At 45.0% G+C, this 21,692-nt stretch overlaps 1 protein-coding gene across 4 annotated transcripts in view; it reads right to left on the bottom strand.

The window, feature by feature from the left end:
- Window positions 1–21,692, bottom strand: part of LOC119160963 (rab-like protein 6) — a 164,900-nt gene that overhangs the window by 20,589 nt on the left and 122,619 nt on the right. For all 4 annotated transcript variants that reach the window (XM_075880243.1, XM_037413247.2, XM_037413248.2 and 1 more), the window contains exons 13-14: window positions 13,563–13,597; window positions 629–770 (exon numbers count right to left, since the gene is read on the bottom strand). In XM_075880243.1, coding sequence (XP_075736358.1) covers window positions 629–770; window positions 13,563–13,597 — 177 coding nt within the window. The remainder of the gene's footprint in view (window positions 1–628; window positions 771–13,562; window positions 13,598–21,692) is intronic.

Below are 21,692 nucleotides of genomic sequence, written 5' to 3'. Positions count from 1 at the left end.
AACTTGGTCTTCATCCCCTTAGAGCTGTAAGCTGGTCAAAATGAACTATCAACAACTAGCCCAGGTTTCCCTCCTTGGGTAAGCAATGAAGCAGAAGAAATGTAGAAAATGGACATCAGCCAGTACAGCTAATGCAAAGCTGCAAGATGTGCTACATACTCAGTACAGCACTTTGCTAAATGAAACACGAAGATAGTAACAAAGCTAATTTACCTCCTACAATTGCTCCCCTTCACTGAAAAAATAGTGACCGATCGAACTGCTGGTCATGCATTATAATACATTAAAAAATGATAAACCTTTATTCCATAATTCAGGGATAAGTGATGGTAGAGTGCCCACTGCATGTTCTATTTAACAGTGATCCTGTTACTGGTTCAGTGTTCCCAATAAACCCGAGGCATGGCACCTTTTATTAATAAGAGGTTATTGCCGTTGTCCTATGCTCACCTATATTACTAATACAAAACAGGCATGAAATCCCTTTAACACCATGACATCTCAATGACTTATAAAGCAGAGCCTAAAATAACAAAACAAATGGTTTATACAGTCCAGTTTGAAAAGTTACAAGTCGACCTCTAAAACAGGTCACGAGAGTGTCAAAATGTTTAGCATGAAAACTCACCGAGCTGTGGAGCAAGAGCAGTGTATCTCTTTTCCAGAAAGTTCAGGTCCTCACTGGGCATGCTCCAAAATGTTGTCGGCTCTGTTGGTGCATTCTCAGGAGCAGCTGGTGATGATGTTCCATCGGGATCCTCTCGGCTAATCTGCAGCCATTTTTCACAAACCATCATGAAATTCAAATGCCGAGTTTTATGATCAAACACATGCTAAATGCAAGGCTTTGCTACCACGAAAAAACAGAGCTTGAGAATAAACAGTGCAATAAATTTGGAATATACAGTCAAACGTTTTCATGAGAGACGCTAACAGTTTGGTGTGAGAGACACCACTGTGCCTAAATCAAAACACAGGTTCAACACAATATGATGTCATGGTACCACCCTGCTTGAAAGAGACACCTCATATAAGGAACAAGAACTGCTGCCCAGTGCATGTCTCTTATGAGAGGGTTTAAATGTACACCTGCCAGTCATTTTTCACAAAACCGAGTTTTCATCTGACCCTTACATTAGTCACTGCTCACCCATAGCTTACAAATGTGAAAACAAAAGACTGCTACTAAAGTGGTTAGTCACAGTGCGTGCATTTTGACCACAGGAATTCAATTTACTTTTCCAGGCATTCACCATATGTCAGTCACTGTAAATGAAAACCACACTAGCTCTAAAGATTTTTATTTAGCACAGCACTATGCTTTGTCCTCCACACTCGTAAAAACTATTGCACATGCCTTCTAAGAAGAGTTTCAGCCTATAGCACAAAGCTAGCAGCGAGAAACTCCATCAAAACTGTATAAGCAATGTCTATATATGAACGGAGTGTAACGGAAGCTAGTTTTAGGAACAAGGCAACAGATGAACTGCTCACACAAATTAATATGAACAAAACTGCACCAACAGAGATTATCCAAAAAGTACCGTAATGTCAAAGAATACATTGTGAAGCGATTGTACGCTGCAGCGCAGCACGTCTGACTGGGATTGGTGGAAGGCAAAGTTTTCTTATGCACGCACTGTCGAGCATTATTCTGTGACAATCTGAAGAATAAGGATAGAGTTTTTCGTGAAGGTTGTTATCATTTGCCGTGCAAGCCATAATACTGTGCCTGTTATACGAATACGAAATTATTGGCCCCCACCTTTATGTGAAACTTTGCGAGTCCACAGTGTATACTTTTCCTATCCCAGAGACCGCCTATGATGATGATAGTCTGTCGGAGTTTCAAGCATTCCACAAAAAAACTTCAATTCGGACTTTATTTAGGACAAATGACAAAGGTAGAGGGGCTTCCACCAAGGCTTTACATTCAATGAACATTTCGGAGAAGGCCTACAAAAAACACCATAAACGCCTAAGATTGTATTCTGAAACTATCGAGTAAGGCGACAGTATCGCCTTTGGTGATGTAGAATCTAATGTGTTTAATAACCGGCCAGTGCAATATCAATGTCGCATTCGACCCTCGATGTTGGTTTATGAATGACTGACAACTCAACAGTGAACGCACTGTACGAACGCGATGTGACTCCAGTGTAATGTTTTCGAGCGTATGCTGGCTTCCACGCAGTGGCTAGGCGCGGCTGTGGTTATTGGAAATATAAAACGTGTTGAAAGTGCTTTCAATGTGTTTAGTGCAATAGTTCACATCATAAGATTTTCCAAAAAGTCACTTTGTGTGACATGTATTTTTGTTGAGAGTTTAACTCAGCATACTCATAGAGTGCACTTGTAGTGTGCCCTGGCAGGGACATCGCATCAACATGTCAACATGTTGCGCCGCCAGCATGTCTGTATGTACACATTTGTGCATTTTTCATGCATGCTTCACTCCACACCGTGCACAGGTGTACGGTCCGGAGTGAGTAGCCTGTTCGTTGAACTTGAAGAAGACAAGCAGCAATGCAAGCAACGCACAAACGTTCTTGCATGACATGGCGAAGGTGAACTTGCAAGCGACAGCATCGTATGCTTACAGCCGTTACTCCACACGGATTTAAGCCACAAGCACAGTGGAGCACATTTCTACAGATGACTGATAAGGTTGTCGGTGCTTAGCCATAATGACACGTTCATCGTCACCTTGCCTTTGGTCTTTTATCGCATAGGCAACGTCGCAATCGTGCAGAGTCATAATCACATTGATCAATAGATCATTCTCTGCCGTTACCGAAAAGACAGAACACCTTTTGCACTGCCTTGTAGTGTCCACGAGCTGGCGGTTGAAGGGAACTTTTATGCGACAAAAATTTATTGTTGTTGCATTTATGACTTCTTGTGCTCCACGGCATTGTTTGGTTTATCGTGGGCAGTCGTAGATGCAGAGAACGGCGCCACAAAACGTTCCCGAGCGAAAGCTTATTGCAAAGCTTCATGCTGACTCCTATTACTACGCCCCTCACTGCCGTACCGCAAAGCTTCATGCTGAGTCCTATTCCCACGCCCCTCACTGTCGTTCTGCAAGTGAAGAAACACCTGGAAGATAAGCGACCTTGCTCGCAGCATTGAAATCTGCGTGCGGTGCTCGGCGCGGTCTACAGTGGTGGGAATGCCTTCGAGCATTTTCAAGCAGCCATAGGAGCAGGCAAAATCTGCTTTTGGAGCAGCTGTGTTTGGAGCATCCACTGGCTTTCGATGACACACCCAGAGGAAGAAAATTCAGCCTCATTTAGTTTATTGTTCTCTCAGCTTACATAATCATATATACAAAAGCAGCAAGCAGACAAAATAGGCACACAAATAAACAAACATAGGATTATGTACAAAATCAGTGACATAATATAGTGGAGGATACCGCACAAAGAAGCTAGCTGCGGCATGAGGTTCATAGTAGCGTGCACACACACACATACATGAACACACTGATTTTCAAAGCTCGTTACAGTAAAACCTCAATAATATGTACATACATGCCGAGAACCTGCCGGGAACATGGCCAACTGCACACTAAACGTAGTATGTATTAACCACCAAACATAAACGTGAGCAGGGTTCCCCTGCAGAGGAAGGGGCGAAGGTTCACCGCAGCGCCCCCCCTCTCTATCATGTGACGTATGGGGCTGCCTTCGCAGCCCCTTCTCTCGCCTCCCTCCCCCCATGCCACTCCTTCCCGTGCGCACGCCTATAGGAAGCCAAAGCAACGCATGGTGGAGCTGCGACTCCAGACAGGCAGCGCCATCTTTGGTAGAGAAGTAAAAAGCGGGGATGCAGATGGCGCGTTTTCCCTTCGCTCCAATGCGCTGCCGCTCGTTTACGTGCTCGTGCACGCGCTGCGTTTGAGTCACCTCACAATGTACCGCCTGCAGTTCGGCTTCACAAAGATCTCTGATGATGATGATAATGTGTGGTGCTTTGTGGCGCAAGGGCCAATTGATGGCCAAAGAGCGCCATTTCGATGAGTAGAGATGCGGACAATGATATGTTGCGTGGCTGTATAGGGGCCTTAAAATTCCTCGCGATAATGCGGGTAAAAACATAAGTATTAAGATCATGGCAGTGGCGTGATATGCATAGTAAAAAGGGTGACAAAGGTTTTGATCATAAGAGCATGTAAAAATATTTGGCACTAGCACAAGTGCCTCATCAGCGCCCTTGTGTCCAAGGACTGCGAAGCAAGTGCTTTTAAATATATTCACTGCAGCAGCAATCTCTCTTGAGAGGTCACGCTACACAATGCCTGGGTATATTACATGATAAAAACCGACATCTCTTAAGAAAGCTAGCAATGATTTATGGGTGAAAAGTGGTTCCCTACCGACAAACATTGCGGGGTGTAATGGTATATGTTGCCGGTAGGGTAATGGAAAGTGTTGTCTTCTTAGAGTGTCTAATTGTTTACATTGGATTAAAACGTGAAGAACTGTTAATGTCTCACCACATTCATCACACAATGGTGGATCGCCACCGGACAAAAGATATGTGTGTGTCGTGTATGTGTGTCCTATCCTGAGTCTTGTTAGTGTTACCTCTGTTAGACGCGATTTTGATACTGGTGGCCAATGGCCAAGGTGTGGCTTGATAACGTGTAGCTTGTTTTGTGTGTGTCTATCCCACTTGCTCTGCCAGTAGTCCCTGAGCTTTCGTTTGAGAGACAGCTTAAGATCAAGGGGCGGGATCGATATGGGTGTAGTGGCACTGATTTCGTGGACGGATGCAGCAAGCTGATCCGCCATCACGTTGCCTTGAATTTCACGGTGCCCTGGCACCCAGCACACTACAACATGTTGGTTGAGTGTGTAGAGTGTGCATAAAATGGAGTAAAGTGAAACGAGGACAGGGTTTTTTTTGTTTTTTAAGACTGTGCAGAGCCGTTACCACACTGAGGGAGTCTGTATAAATTACTGCTTTTTGTATTTGTAATTGTTTGATGTGTTTAGCTGCCACAAGTATCGCGTGAGCTTCCGCTGTGAAGATACTTGTGCCTGGATGTAGAGGGCCAGCATCCGCAAAGGAAGGGCCGACAGCAGCGTAGGACACAGAGGAGTTAGACTTAGAAGCATCTGTAAAGAACTCAGGATGTGTGTATTTGTGTTGAAGTTCCAGGAAGTATGTTCGAATACGGGCAATAGGTGCATGTTTAGTAACTTCTAGGAAAGACACATCGCAATCTATAGCCTGCCACTGCCACGGTGGCGGGTATGCTACAGGAGCCATTAAACTGTGTTCAAGGGACACTCCAGTGTCCTCAGCTAGACCCTTCAGGCGAACTGAGAAGGGCTGCCTCATCGAAGGCCTGTTTTGAAACAGAATGGAGCTCGACAAATCAATAATGATAGAGTATGAGGGGTGCTTCTTGTCTGCTTTCACCTTAAGAAAATAAACAAAGGACATGTAGGTTCTCTGCAGATGAAGCGACCACTCATTTGACTCAACGTAAAGGCTTTCTACGGGGCTGGTACGAAAAGCACCTGTAGAAAGGCGGATGCCCAAATGGTGGACGGGGTCCAGCATCTTCAACGCACTTTGAGTCGCAGAGTGATAAACAATGGCCCCATAATCTAAGCGGGTGCGAATGAGGCTTCTATACAGGTTCATGAGACATTGCCTGTCACTACCCCACGTAGTACGTGACAACACTTTTATAACATTCATGGCTTTTAAACATTTTGTTTTTAAATACTTGATGTGCGGTACGAGGGTCAACTTGTTGTCCAAGATTAAGCCTAAAAATTTATGCTCCGCATTGACAGACAGACGTTGACCGTTCAGTTCAATGTCAGGTTCCGAGTGCACGCCTCTCTTTCGGGAGAACAAGACACAGGTGCTTTTTTCTGGGTTCAGCCGGAATCCGTTTTCCTCTGCCCATTTGGACACCTTGTTTAAACCTAACTGAACCTGCCGCTCACAAATTGCTAGGTTGCATGACTTAAAGCCAATCTGGACGTCATCTACATATGTGCAATAAAACATGTTGCGGGGGATGGACAGGTGCAAGGAATTCATTTTGATAATAAAAAGTGTACAACTAAGTACACCACTTTGCGGTACTCCCGTTTCTTGCACAAATGTTTGGGAGAGAATACTGCCCCCACGGACACGGAATTTCCGATTGGACAAGTAACTCTCGATTATGGAAAGCATTCTACCGCGCACACCCAGGTGAGACAAGTCTCTTAATATGCCGAAACGCCATGTTGTGTCGTAGGCCTTCTCGATATCGAGACACACAGAGAGGAAGTATTGTTTATGGGCGAAAGCGTCTCGGATCTGTGCCTCGATACGCACCATATGGTCGGTGGTGGATCTACCCTCTCGAAGCCCACATTGGTATGGGTCGAGCAATTTGTTTGTTTCTAAGTACTAGTGGAGTAAGCGGCAATTAATCATTTTTTCAAATAGCTTGCAGAGGCAGCTTGTTAACGCTATAGGTCTGTAACTTGATACAATAGAGGGGTCTTTTCCCTGCTTCAAAATTGGAATTATAACAGCCTCCTTCCAGGAGGAGGGGATCATACCCGAAAACCATATGCGATTATAAAGAGAGAGGAGGGTTTCTTTAGTTTCGGAGGGTAGTTCCTTCAGCATCGCGTACATTACGTTGTCAGAACCTGGGGTAGATGTATTACAGCAGCTGAGTGCTGTTCGCAGTTCTGCTAAGCAGAATGGTGCATTATATGCCTCATTTCTTGGGGATTTTCTTTCTAACTTTTGTTTTTCTATTTGTGCCTTGTAATTCTGGAAGGATTCGGAGTAGTGTGAGGAGCTCGATATGTGTTCGAAATGTGTGCCAAGAAAGTTGGCTTGATCCTCCAAGCTTTCCCCGAGGCTATTAACTAGTGGAAGAGAATAAGTTTGTTGGCCCTTAATTTTCTTTATCTTATTCCACACTTTTCCCTCGTCTGTGTACGAGTTGATACTCGATATAAACTTTGTCCAGCTCTCTCGTCTAGCTTGTCGGCGCGTTCTCCTTGCCTGCAATTTGACCCGCTTGAAATTTTCCAGGTTTTCTGCTGTAGGGGAATCGCGAAGCAACGCCCATGCTTTGTTCTGAGTGGTCCGTGCTTTCCTGCATGCGTCGTTCCACCATGGGACTCGCCGTTTAGAACACATGCCACTCGTTTTGGCAATACATTTAGATGCGGCATCAAGTATAAAAGCTGTAAAATACGTGACAGCGTCATCTATGGTCAGGGCAGACAGCTCAGTCCATGTCATGTGTGTAAGAGTTCTATACCCTTCCCAATCAGCTGAGTCAATCTTCCATCGATGAACCTGCGGGGGTAGTTGATCTTTGTTCAGCGCACTCAAGATGATTGGGAAGTGATCACTCCCATAAGGGTTTTTAAAAACGTTCCACTTAAAAACAGGTAAAAGGAACGGTGATGAAATGCTAAGATCTATGGAGGAGTATGTGTTGTTTGCAAGGCTAAAATACATAAGCTCCTTCATATTTAAAAGACATAAACTAGAAGAGAAAAGGAGCTGCTCAATGAGACGTCCTCGCGCATCACAGTGAGCGCAGGACATTGTGTGTATTAAAATCACCTAGAACCAGAAATGGCTCTGGGAGTTCATCTATTAATGATTCCAGATCATGTCTGTGTAGCTGTTGATGCGGTGGTATGTACACAGAACATATGGTAATGAGTTTGTTAAAAAGTACAGCTCGAATGGCCACTGCCTCCAGGGCCGTTTGGAGCTTCAAATGCTGGCATGCTATACTACGATCGACTATAATGGCTACACCGCCAGATGGTACGACAGGATCCTCCCGGTCTTTTCGGAAAATAATATATTGTCGTAGGAAGTCCTTGTGCTTAGGAGTTAAGTGCGTTTCTTGCACACATAGCACTTTCACGTTAAACTTACACAGAAGTTCTTGGACGTCATCTAAATTTCTAAGTATTCCCCTTACGTTCCACTGTATGATTTTGTCCATAGTGGGAAAAAAAAGGGAAAAAGTGCTGTGTGCAAAGAAGACGGGGATTAACTCATTTTACAGGGCCTTTGTCAGGCCCTGTAATCGGCGTTCTGTCCTTTTTGGAGCGGTCGAGCGAAGCTCGCCACTGCTTCGGCGCTTCCTGCGCCGTTTGGCTTGAACTGGTGTCCATAGCCTCTTGCGAGGCACTGGACACCCGCTCTAAAGAGCGATCTGTGCGTCGCTTAGACTTCGCCTCGATCGACGAAGTCTTTGTCCCCACCGAGCTGGGGGTTGATGGAGCCCCCTTGGCCTCGTGATTGCCCTGGCTGCTGCCAGAGCTTGTAGAGGTCACTGGTGTGGACAGGCTGAATGTGGGCAGGGCAGCGCTGGCTGCTCCCGCCGCAGGGGCTTGTGGCATTGGCCTCAGCACGCTAGGCGCGGTTCGGGCAACTGCCAAGGGCCTTTGTGGTGCCGCCCCTCGTTGCACCACTTCGGCAAAAGGTGTTTTTAGTGCTAATGATAACGAGACTCGTTGTCTTGCTTCCCTGAATGTGATATTTTCCTTAACTTTTATAGTTATTATTTCTTTTTCTCTTTTCCAGGCTGGGCACGCTCTGGAGTATGCGGGGTGGCTACCTTCGCAGTTTGCACAGAGGATCTCTTCGTGACTACATTCATCAGCACTGTGGCCAGTTGTGCCACACTTAGCACACGTCAGCTGTCCTCGGCAGCTCTGGGATGCATGACCAAATCGCTGGCATTTGAAACAACGCCTCGGGTTTGGAATGAAGGGTCGGACATGGAGTTTTACATAGCCAGTTTCGAGAGTCTCGGGTAAAGTGGTTGAGTTGAAGGTGAGTATCAAGTGCTTTGTTGCTATTTCATTGTTGTTACGTCTGATTTTGATTCGCTGGACTTGTATTACACCTTGATCTTTCCATCCATCAAAGAGCTCTTCTTCACTCAGTGTCATCAAATCTTCGTCCGATACCACGCCCTTCACTGTATTCATGGTACGGTGTGCGCTCACAGAGACAGGGATGTTACCAAAGGCCACGAGGTGCGAGAGTTTATTGTACTGTTCCTTGTCTTTTAATTCGAGAAGCAGACCTCCACTTGCCATCTTCGTGGCCTTATAACCGGTTCCAATGATCTCTCTCAAGCACTTGGCCACAAGGAAGGGTGAGATTGCTCTAGCTTTTGTAGATGATTGTTCGCAGTGGAGGACATGGTATTTTGGGAAAGTTTCTCTGTTTTTGGGCCAAAGTAGGAAAGTTGCATCGGTGCGTACCCTTTTCGAAGCACGATCAGTTAAAGAGGGGGTCGGGGATCCCATGAGAAAATGTGTATTTTTCGGTAACGGCGCCTACCACCCACCACGGAGTCCAACGAGAGGATGTGGCAGAGCATGTGGGCATGTCTGCGCAACGCCAGCAGTACGCAGTTAATATAACCCAATATGGTTTACCCTAGTTTAGATAGCCACACAAGGTTAACCCTAGCCGCCAGGAAAAATTGGAAGTAAAATGAAGTGAGGAGAAGACAGGAAAGATGTAAAGTGAGAACAAAAGACGAAGATATAGGGAGAGAGAGATAGGAAAAGGCGACTGCCGATTTCCCCTGGGTGGGTCAGCCTAGAGGTGCCGTCTACGTGAAGCCGGGGCCAAAGGGGTGTGTTGCCTCTGCTGGGGGGCCTTAAAGGTCCAATCGCCCAGCATCGGCTCAACCCCCAGGATCCCCTTTTCCCCGAACACGGCAAAGCCACGCACGGCTAGGCGTGGGAGGGAGTCAAAACTCCCCCGTTAGCTCTGGTCTGTGGTGTCGCTACACACCAAACGCCTACTTGCGCAGGCGCCCCTGCGGGGCACAAAGATCTCTGAGCTGGACAACCACTTCCGAGAAGCAAATCAAATCAAAGGAGTACAGCTCGTTAGTCAAGTTTATGATGCGGAGCAGACGACGAAAAACGAGAACGCCCTAGTCACTGCGAAATGCATTTCTCGGGTCCTCCGTGATAATATCGTGTACGACGTGTGCCTCGAGGTAAGTCTCATTCTGCCTACATGAAGCCGCGTGCTCTATCAATAAGCAGTGTTGACGTTTATGGAAAGCATATAATTGTTGTTTTGATGTGGTATTTAGCAGTAGCAGCCACGTACTGTCATGTGCAAACGTTTGCGGCGTGCTGAAAAAATAATCAAAAACTAAAGTTATAGGGTCATGGCATTAAAATGTCCGAGAAGTTTTGGAGTCATGTCCTTCGTGCCGCACACGACCCGCTGATGTCGCCGCGAAGGAGCAAGCTAAGTTTAATCACAGCGAATCAATTTGAAGTGCTCGCCTTTTTTTTTTTTTTTTTCCCCGACTCTCGTGTCATGCTTGCTCTATCTTTAGCGAATGCGGCTGTGTTCACCGGCTGTGACTAGATGGGAAACTGATACAGCTCTACACGTGGAGAGTGTCCTTTGGTGTTTTCTGCATTGTTGTGGCCGCCCACAACACAATACTTCGGACCTTGGCGACGCTTCCAGGGGCCGCTTCTTCCATCGCGGAAAGGCAACTTCGCACAGTGAGCGTCTCGTTCTAGCGCGCCAAGCTGACAGCCCGGCGCCCAAGTTCGCTGCACCGACTGCAAAACGCATTGTCGTACAACAGTACTATGACACGGGGTGGAACACCGAAGAGCATTTCAAAACTATGATAGAGTCCGGCATACATAGCCAACGTAGCGAGTAACATAGTGACGAGACGGACATAATCGGCTGGCCACGATAAATGTGCACTACGAACTGCTACTTATTGAGAAGAACTGACACAGCTTTTTTTGAGACCCGGTACGGTCGCAGGGAGCCGACCGTCTACTGTTTAGTTGCGTGCAGCGCTTCGCATAGTTGGTGTACACACTACATCGAGCTGCTTGCTCACACTCCGCTTAAGACCGTGCACAAATGCGGCGAGAAGCTTCTAGTGTCAACGCGACGCCGCGAGCTTTCTGCAAGCAATGCTCTAGTGCTCTTGGCAGCGAATGGAGGCACATTTGGATTGTCTCCTCATGAAAGCATGTACGCTTCATGAAACGAGCACCCGACAACCCATAACCTCACAACAGCGAGCTGCTTTAGTTTCTGTGAATGAAGCGGCGCGCGCTGAACATGGTCTCGCACAACGATTGAGGCGGCAGCAATTGGCGCCTCTGCACTCTCAGGTAGTCAGCAGCTATTAAAAGCTTGCAGTAGGCTTAAGCGGCGCTACACTACACATGTAGGCTTTTTGTCGCCGAAAAGTTATACTGGCGCACTTTTCAGTAGTCGCCACATCGCCTTGCTCCGTTGCCAATAGTTACCAGAAAACACACCACTGCTCTAGAGCGGAAGTCACAATAATTGATCGGTCAAATCCGTGCTTTTGCAGCTGCGCAAGTGTACAAGATGGCGACCATCACATAATATCTGCACACGATATGTGTTGTCAACATTACTTTCGGTTCTAAAACCACTTTTTGGCGCAGCAATGATGCAAATTAGACAAAGAATACCCTTTTGGAGCAGTATAGCGCAGGGTGGCACAATTGGCGCAGGTTTCCTACCATTTTCATCGTCGTCGCGTGTGGACATGCAGCGGGGCACACGACTGATTGATTGATCTGTGGGGTTAAACGTCCCAAAACCACCATATGATTATGAGAGACGCTGCGGGCCACACGAGCATGCACCTCTTTCGTGCTTTTTAACTTTGTTTCACTTTGTATTCCCCATATTTCTACTGTGACCATGTCTGAAGTGTAGTTATAAATGTAGGAGGCCTTGAAAAATGTTCATTATACATGGATGCAGTTTCAATGGCTAGCATAAGAAAATCATAAGTTCACCGAACTAAGGTCGTTATAAGCAATAGATTGTTACATCTGGGATTATTAAAAGTGTATTCGACTGTACTAGGTGGCACACCGCACTTTTCCAGCTTTGCTCAATAGCCATTGAGCAAAACTGGCCAATTTCCAGTTTTGCTCAATGGCACATCAAAGGCGATGCTTTTGCCACTGTCACTTTTTGAAATCATTTCAGAATACAGCCCCTGGAAATATTGTTTGAAGCTATGTATTGATGTAGGTACAGCCTACTTCATAACCTTTTAATGAGTTGGAAACAATCCGATAGATATAGAGTTGAACCCCGCTATAACGAAAGCCACTTCAATGAAATTCCCGCTATAACGAAAAATTCACGGTTCCCCGTCAGCAGTCCATAGAAGTCAATGCATAAATATTGTCGCCACAATGAACACTTTTTCTTCTGCCGTCCTGCTTCAATGAAATTTCATGATGCGATTTCAGGTTCACATATTTATTGCTATACAGTAAACCGAATATTTAACATTTTGATGCATTTTCAGAACCTGAAAATTTGTCGACGAAGTATGAAACATGTGTTGGCAGAAAGCATCGCTGTTTAGCAAGCATGGGCACCGCCATTGCTCGATAGCGATAACAACGAGACTGCCCTGCTTTGCCAAAAAAAGAGCAGTTTCATTGCCATCGCTATCGAGCAATGGCAGCGGCCATGCTTGCTGAACAGCGATGGTTTCTGGTGGTGTCAACGCATGTTTTAAACTTCATCGATGTATTTTCAGTTTCTGAAAATGCATCAAAATGTTAAAAACTGGGTTTACTGTATAGCCTCAGATGATCCGAAGCTGAAGCTCAGTTGCTTAGTTCATGGTTTCTTTCGTGCAGCTGCTGGGTGCATTTGTGGAATGATGCCTTTTCCGATTCCAATGCTTATCATTTTGTTCGCGCTTGGCCAGTGTGGTAACTAATCAGAGTGGCTGTTAGTCCGCATTATTAACAAAATCAGCTAGTGCGAGTGATGAATGATAAGAATGGGATAAAATAAGACAAAAGTCACTGCTCCACGATACCCTGCGGCCATCTCGGTGTTTTGACAGAGGACAGCTGCCGGTGTATACGTGTTAATGCAACTGTTTGGTTCGTTCATGAAAGCGGTTGTAGTCATTGTTTCAGCGTGCTTTTCACCGTGGCCTCGCTATGCATTGGTGAGAATCGCGTTGTGACACTGCTGGGATAGAATAAAGAGCAGCAGACACTTTTTTGAATTTTGAGAATAAACATTCCTTTGGATTGATAGTTCAGATTGGCTATATTTTTTCGATTTCAATACAACGAAATTTTCGCTTAAACAAAATTTTTTCCGTGCCCCTTCAGTTTCGTTGTAGCGGGGTTCGACTGTATATACAGTCAACATCCAAAATCTTGGATGCCCGAAATTCTGGACAAGCCTGATTTCCCGGACTCATCTGTAGTATTGTAAGTTTCCCCATAGAGTCAGTGTATTAAAAAGTATTAAAAAATTTTGGACGCTTACAGGCTTCGCCATTCGATTTTCCTGACTTTTTATATAGCATGCATTTTGAAAGTGACAAATAGAGTTTACACTCTGAGAAGTACAGTGCACCTCCCACTTTAAACTGGTTTTAATCTTTTTTTCACAAGCCCCCAGAATCTATGAACTAATAATAGTACATCAATCCTATGCTTACAGCAATGTTATGGCTCACATACCTCTTCCCTTGACAAAAACGATTCCTCTGAAGGCTCTGAAACAGATTGAAAAAGATCTTTCACAAAGTGCAGGGAAAATGGCACAGCCAGGTACACCACTTAAATAGAAGATAGCGACTAAATAGCTTCTACTCAAAGTGTGCAAAACAAAAACCACATTTGTGAACTTTCTACTCCCAAACCTTGCCTCCACGACAATATCACTTTGAAGCAATAAACTCTGACGGCCCTGTCTCAATTGTGGCCAATAATTTTTTTTCTAACTTTTAAATTTTCACAACGATCATATGTAGAATCGTTCGGGTTTTACATTCCCAAACTACAATGCTATCAAGGACACCACAGTGGAGAGCTCTGGAAATTTTCATCATCTGGCCTTCTTTAATGTGCAGCTGAATCTAAGTGCACGGGCCTCTAATAAAAATGCGGCTCCCGCGTACAGGAATCAAACCTGCAACCATGACCACAAAACCACCTTGGTGGGTCGCTTAAATTTTCATGTGATGACAACAGATGGCCTGCAGACAGTAAACACAACTTTTCTTTTGCGAAAACTTGCCCTGTAAGAGTTTGTACGCTGCATCCAGTGAAAGTATAACCACTAAATAAAAACGAACAAGACTCTTGTGCAATACAGTCAGCTTGCCACTTGGCCTTTATGAGGATAAACATTTTCAGTCAAATGCAACCCCACAGGGCAGATGTTTTAAAATTTAGGTTTACTACAAATAACAAAAACAAATATTGCACCATAATTTCTCAGCGAGACCACGAAACGGCAAAAGAGAATGCTTTTCACAAGTACAGATGCATTCGTCCTTCATGTTGAATTAAAATTAAAAAAGAAAACAAAGGGTGTCAAAATAAAAAAATGAATGTATTGGTATACTATCCTTTACAGGCATAGAAAAATGTGCACAACAAACCAATGTAACCTATTTGCAGTAAACGTCATCATGCCATGCGCAACTGTGCAGAGTTGCTCTGAGTACTAATCTCGAGCCCAAATTATAAATATTAAATCCTTGCCTGAAGGGCTTACATCAAATGAACCTAATTCCCATTTAGTACTTGGGCAGTGGTCCTCACTGGAAGGAACACTGCTCAACTTGTTTGCAGCACAGCAACCAATGTGCCCATCTACAGCATATGCAAGGGTGCGACAGCAGAGCCTATCGCGCCATTTTGATACAATTTCCAATTTTTGCACCCAGCTGCGCCAAAACCAAGAAAGTTGCTGAAATCGCAACACGCTGCACCAAAATGCCCGACCAGCCTCAAAATTTTCTTAGCTGCGTTAACTTGAGGGAGAAATGAAGGCCTCCTTGGCCACCCACAGTTTGAGTCATCAATCAAAAGCCATGCAGGCAAATCCTCAATCTAAACCATGGTGTAAAATGTGTATTGATTAAGCTAGGACACTTGAGAGACAATATCGACATAATAAAGTAACAACGCCGCATGCCCGTCGGTCCGCTGACCGCAGCAGGTGCCAATCGGCGGAACGCCATAACTTAAAAGCCAGAAATGCATTGCTGTAGCAAATAATGCTATGCAGAAAATAGCAAAAGTGGCTATGGCATTTTAGGAACATAAGCTGCAAGCGTGTAACGTGTTTTCCACATGCCAACAAACTCCATGTGCTGCGAACATCGGCACTGTCCGCGAGCCCGTTGGTTGCCATAGAAACGGCACATAAGATATTTTTTTGTCTAGAAGTTGTGTCATCCCCGCGATAGATAACCCGTGCCTAAGCCGGGCTAACGGGGGTGCACCGTCATTACCTGGTCAGACGTGCCTTGCGAGCGAGTCGAGAAGTGGTGTCCTAACCTAACCTTATTAGGGCAGATGCGGGTCGAAAAATGCGAGTTTTATGAAAAATTACCCATTTATTGGTTTCACCTGTTTTGACAAGATTACAGTCCATCCCGGATATATTGAATTCAGATATATCGAATAATTGGCTATATCAAACAGTGGAAAAATCCATTTGAACTTCCCATGCAAAAGTATGGGTTGGGTCCACCTGTATATTGAACTCCTACACAGTGGGACATCCGCTATATCGAATGCTGCCCCGCGCCGAAGTCCAGAAAGTGCATCTTACCTAGCCAATATTGATCAATTAAAGGTCGCATTCTAACAAGTTCCGATTCTTATTCGCGTGCAGGCGACGAAAAAAACAGGTGTTATTTCATCGTGCTGATCTGGTTCGTTGCGCGGCACTTGCTACATCTGTGCAAGTCTTAGCACGCGGACATGATGTTTTCCAAGAGACCGATTGCCGAGGGCACTGAAATGAGAACGGGAAGTGACTGGGCGATCTCAGTGCAATGTTCGCATATGGTTCGCATTCCCTTCCTTGTCCTTAGCACACAATGGCATGCAAGCCTGAAAAGCATGGCCTTCAAGATGTGCTACCTTGTCACGTATTTTTAGTGTTTTCGGTTTCAAAACACGTGTCTCGAAGGCTATACTTTTTTTTTATCATTTCTCATCAAATCCACTAAAAGCAGCAGCTGCCAGCTACAAAGCCATAGTGACATCGACATCTCCAACATTTCGACGGTGAAAACTCGAAAGAACTCGGCGTTGCGTCTTTTGCGCCTTGTGGTCTTGTGCACTTCTCGCCTCGATCCTGATAAATCCTCATTTGGGAGTTTAAATGAACGTTGACCCACACGTAGCGACAAAAATTATAACTGGCGCTTGGAGCGACATCAAGTAAAACACTGTGTTTTAAACATTCCTTGCAGGCCAGGTGATGACTTCGGGCGCGTCATGACCGCTAACAGCAGCATACAGTGCCTCAATGAATTCTGCGACTTATCAGCATTTACAGGCACCATTTTGGACAGCAGCGACTGCGTCGGTACAGATGATGATGTTGCTGTTTCTGACTGCATCGATGCTGAGATTTCGGCTGCCATTGCCGGAGCCGCGAAAGTGTAGCCACGCGGTTAGGAATGTGCCAATGCCTTCCCTGCCGCTGCTAACCAAGCTTTTGCCGCGCTACAAAGCTTGCATCGGCGTTCTGCGTCAATCAACGTTGTGGCCGAAGGAGTTAAGTTCGCTTATTTGAAAAGCTTCAATGATATTAAGGATGACTGGAACTTGACCACACAAGAAACAAGACAAGTTTACAGACTAAATAAAATGTGGTAACCTGCTGTTCGCACCTTGTTTTTGAGCGAATCGTTATCTTAGCTCTTGTAAAGATCTCAGAGGCCTGAAATTCTACAACTTAGGCCTTAAATATGCATAATTTTACTTAGTATTCTTAATATACCGAACTATTTCGCTATCTTCTTATAGTTCAATATATCCAGGATTGACTGTAGTACCTCTACTGTTCTGAAAAAGAAATCTATGTCGAGAGTGAACTGGAAATACTTTATAAATGTGTCTAAAAAGCGCAAGGCGGCTGTTAAAAGGCCAAAAGTGTGCAGTCTTCGAGCACCTTGCCGCCGATAATGCACGCCGCTCGCCATTTCTGATCGCATGAGGCAGAGCCGAGCCTCACTCTTGAAATAACGACTGTTTCTCATGCTGATGCAGTGCACGAAATAATAAAAAGAAGAACACTTTTGCCATATTTTCAGGCATCGTGACTGGTTTTTAAATCACGTGGTACGGATTGGGGACCGCCATTGGCCGCTGCGCACCTGTATATGCTGTGAAGCCTACTTGCGGGGCCTATGTCTTGTCCATTATGAATCAAGAAAGCTACAGCTCACGCTTAAACGCTGTTCTGGCAGAGCGCTCTGTAGGAATGGGCTACGAACAGCTGGTCCGATTTGCGGTAGTTGTTGGCTTGCAAAAGCCAGTGCATCAAAAGTAATTTACAGCCATCAGCTGGAAAGTCCATAATGTCGTAATGGATGACATCAGCGCCAATCTTGTGAGATTAAAGGAACTCGCAGCGAGGGAAGTTAGTGGGCACGACATTGCCATTATGTATGACGGTACATGGCCCAAACGCAATCACAAAATGGCATTGGCGCTGTTGTGTCTCTCGACACTGGATTTAATCTGGTTTAGACTTCAAAGTCTTGTCGAACTTCTACCTAGCTTGCAGTCGGCACAAGGCTCTGCCAGATGGAGCGGAAGAAGCATTTCATGGTCCTGTCTGTGAGCGAAACGCCTGTGAGGAGTCAGCTCGAAAGAGCCGCGAGCGACAAACTTATGGTGCTGGAGCATTTTAGTGGCAGTGGCCACTACAAGAACTGTTCTTTTTGGTGTGCGAATTTCATTGCATTTGATGACATCTCTTATATATGAAAATTCAATTTTAACTTTAGAACTCGTTTTTTTTTTTTTTTTTCAAAACACAGATTTTGCCCTTTTTTTTTTTTCAAAGTACTCCTCCTTTTACGGATATTTTTGCGCTCAAATCTGCATGAAATTTCGCTTAAATTTTTACCGTAGTATGGCAAATGCAATTATCTAGTTTAAATTTCAATATATCTACTATATAATAAAAGTTTTAAGTAAACCTTTACTAGGATAAGACAAATGTAAACTTTCTCACGTCTATTAGATAATTTGTATGCACTTCCAAATTAGTCACTTGCATTCTACACTTTATTTGAAACATTATGAACTATGGTAAAAATTATAGAAGTTTAGTGATGAGAAAAAGGGGGGGGGGGGGAAACAGAAGGCTTAAGGTTTTCACTTTGTCATGTTGCAGAGCTAAAAGTATGCAACTAGCAAGAAAAGTAATTATTTATTTGAAATCTGCATAAAATGTTCTATATACAGCTCAAGTTTTATTGCTCTAGGGTGAATATGAAAAAAAAAGTCTTCGAGTAGCATCTCCCCTTAATATTCAGGGTCTTTAAACACTGTCGTGAAAGAAAAAGAGAGGGGAGAGAGAGATTGTGTGTAGCTGTTTGAAAATTTCTTGGCCTTGTTTTAAAGAAACACTAAAGTCAAATAACAATTCCCGTCAGAGTGAAAGCTCAATGTATGACAAGATCTAAAACGACAATATTGCCAACAGCAGTTCCCTATACTTACCAAGAAATTAAGGTAATTGCACAAGAACACAAGCGCTGCAGTAGGACATTCTCAAAATGATACCGATGACATCGGACGAACCGCCTACAATTAATCACTAATAATCGATCTAGCTGCACTAAATAAAGAACCTTCCATGCATTAAGAGAGGCAATAAAATGCTGCTTGTTCGTTTGTTTGATTCATGGAAAAAATAACTGCCGGACGTCACTATGGGCAATGGCACGAGTGGTTCAAAAATTCAATTTCCGCCTGGTTACACTGGACAGATTGTGCTATCTAGCGGGGCGCTGTTGAACCAAAAAACGTCTGCCATCTCGAAGCCAATGGCAGGAAATTCATCAATGGCCGTTGTTGCTGGTGTGGCTCTCACTGATTTCGATCTGCTGCTTCTAGCGCAGCAAAGCCGTCCAGCGTTGTGCACGGCAACCGTGACGTGAATCATCGGTCCAGTAGGTCCACTTTTTGAGGCGGGTAATTTGAAGTGGGCTAACTCGATGCGGATCACTAAAAGGTGATTTTATTTCAAAATAATCCCTTCCTTACTACAAAAGTAACACTATGAGGCTTCTGAACCGCTATTTCAACAGTCAATGTCGACTTAATACAGTCGAACCTCGATATATCGAACGGCGCGGCGATTGCGAAATAGTTCGATATATCCAGAGTTCGATATAAAAAAATCACGAAAAAAATGCGTCAACAGCTTGTTGAAAACAACTAACGAACCGTTCAAGCATGGTGCAGTAAATACTCACTTGAAGATTCAAACATAGTATTTATTATATTGGTTTAAAATATTGAAAAAGAGTAGCCTGATTTCAGTTGGCCATGGCGTGTTTGACAACTGCGTCCTCAATATAGTCCAGGCGATCCATAAGTGATAGGCCGATGCCTTCAATCGCGCCGCAGTGGCGGCGCACAAGGGCCAAGGCAGCTACGACCTCAGCTGATGTCGGGAGCGGGGCACCATCAGCGCTTGCGGGATCCACCTCGGCAGAGTCTTCATTTCGCTGCTCAGCAGTAGCTTCGGCGACAATCTCCACATCCGTGAGCTCCGTCGTTCGGAGTTAGGCCTCTCGCCCACCACAGCGCGCGACAGGCCTAACTCCGAAGGCAAGAACACTGCGAGCACAACGACCGATGCCTGCCGATGCTACGCGGGAGGAGCTTGCAACAAGTGGTGGTGGTAGTGATTGTAAGGAAGAGGAAAAAGGCACCTAATTTCTGTGTGCCTTCAGGCGACATGGCGCAGTGTCTTATAGGAATGGGGGGAAGGAGGGATAAAAAGAATAGAAGGAAATAGATGAAGAAATAGACAGGCAAGCCACGAAAAAAAGAAGGGGATAGGAAAGTGGGGATCCGGTCGAAGCAGTTCAAGGGTGGGGCGCCACAATGCGAGAGCTGCACGGCGTCAGGAGACCGCGGAGGGCGAACCAGTTGGCGGGAGCTACGCTGGCGTCGGAGATCGCGAGGGCACAACCGTCCAGCTTGAAGTCCTGCGAGCGAATCCTCCCAACAAGTACGCAGTGTGCCGTTGACACCATAGAGACTGCAACGACTGCAAGCTGCAAGGCTGCGGCGCGCGTACACCGCTATCTTAAAAGTGGCGCTCTTGGCGCCATCGATGTGTGCAGCATTCGTAAACACCCGCCGCTCTACCGCTACTTTCGAGAGTTGCGGGAAAGCTTGCCGCCTGTCAATGGAGCACGGGTGGTTTGGGGTGGCTGAGTTCGATATATCCATTATATGTCAAACTTTGTTCGAAATAAAAAATCAATAATGCATGCGATTTCCCGCGTGATATAGGAACCGTTCGATATAGGCAATAATTCGGTATATTGAAGTTTGACTGTAGTTGCCTTTAGTGACCTTTTAAGTTGTGCAAAACCCTGCGTAAGCCACCTTTACCATAGTACCCCACTGCCCTGCAAAAAAGCATATTCAGATTTGAAAGGGGCTGTTAGCAGTAGTGACTCAAGAAAAAAGGTTACTGGCTCACTGGAAATCGTTTAGAACAGTCTATGACACTTCTCTAGCTCCCCCCCCCCCCCCATAAAAAAAACTGAGTTTTTTTTTGCCACTCTCACTTCTCTTTTTAAAAATTTCCTGAATTTCAGGGTCTTTAGCTCGGCAGAACCACATTTGAATTTGCAGAGTCTGTCTAAAAATTTTACAGGTGTGGCAAATGCTACTTCATCATAGCCTACACAGTGGGGTGGTTCAAAATGCTGCTTTTATGAGAATAGCAGTGCTCATGTTCACTCTGAACAATTGCTTGGAGAACTACAGAATGGAGAACTAACGCATTCTGATAAACGGCCAAAAGACACCTTACCTCCGATTGTACAAGTTCCTAGGTGTTATAATTGACAAAGACATCTCATGGAGCCCACATGTATCATATTTAAAAAGGCGGTTGACAGGCATCTGTAATTTGTTCAAGTTCTTCGCTGAAAAAAATTGGGGAATGTCCACAGCGGCTATGTTACAACTATACGGGGTTCTTTTCCTTGAATTCCTTTGGTACAGCCTGCCTGCGTTAACTAATGCAAGTAAAACAAGTATACGAATGCTTCAAAGTGTCCAGGCTCAAGCACTTCGGATTTGTCTAAGCTTGCTTCAAAGTGCATCAACTGTGAAAACTATTGCGATCGCAAGGGACCACCTTTTCAAGACCCACATTTGTGTTGAAGTGCTAAGGACACATTTACGACCCCTTGCTCCAACTCCTCGCCATCACCTAGCCTCTCTACCAGCGAACCGACCACGCACATCCTACTTCAAAACAGCGACCGCACCTGGCGAGTCGAATCCAACTTTGTTCTCTCCTGCCACTAGACCTGCCACTCCTCCATGCTACCTCGCTCAAACAATTATTAATATTACCATACCTGGTGTCCAGAAAAATCCGCTTTGTCGTCAAGCAGTTCTTAAACAGCTCAGACTACTTCTCTTGTATAAAATATACAAAGACTCCATACATATATACAGTGATGGATCAGTTCGGCCGAACAGCTCAACTGGAGGAGTCGTGATACCAAGGTTGGTTACGACAATTAAATTCAAGACATCCCACGCAACAATATCAATGTCAGCAGAATTGGC

Source organism: Rhipicephalus microplus, chromosome X (assembly GCF_043290135.1).
Source record: "Rhipicephalus microplus isolate Deutch F79 chromosome X, USDA_Rmic, whole genome shotgun sequence".
NCBI classification, from domain to species: domain Eukaryota; kingdom Metazoa; phylum Arthropoda; class Arachnida; order Ixodida; family Ixodidae; genus Rhipicephalus; species Rhipicephalus microplus.
Note: the sequence above shows the minus strand (reverse complement) of the source record. Positions and strands in the feature narration are given on the sequence as shown.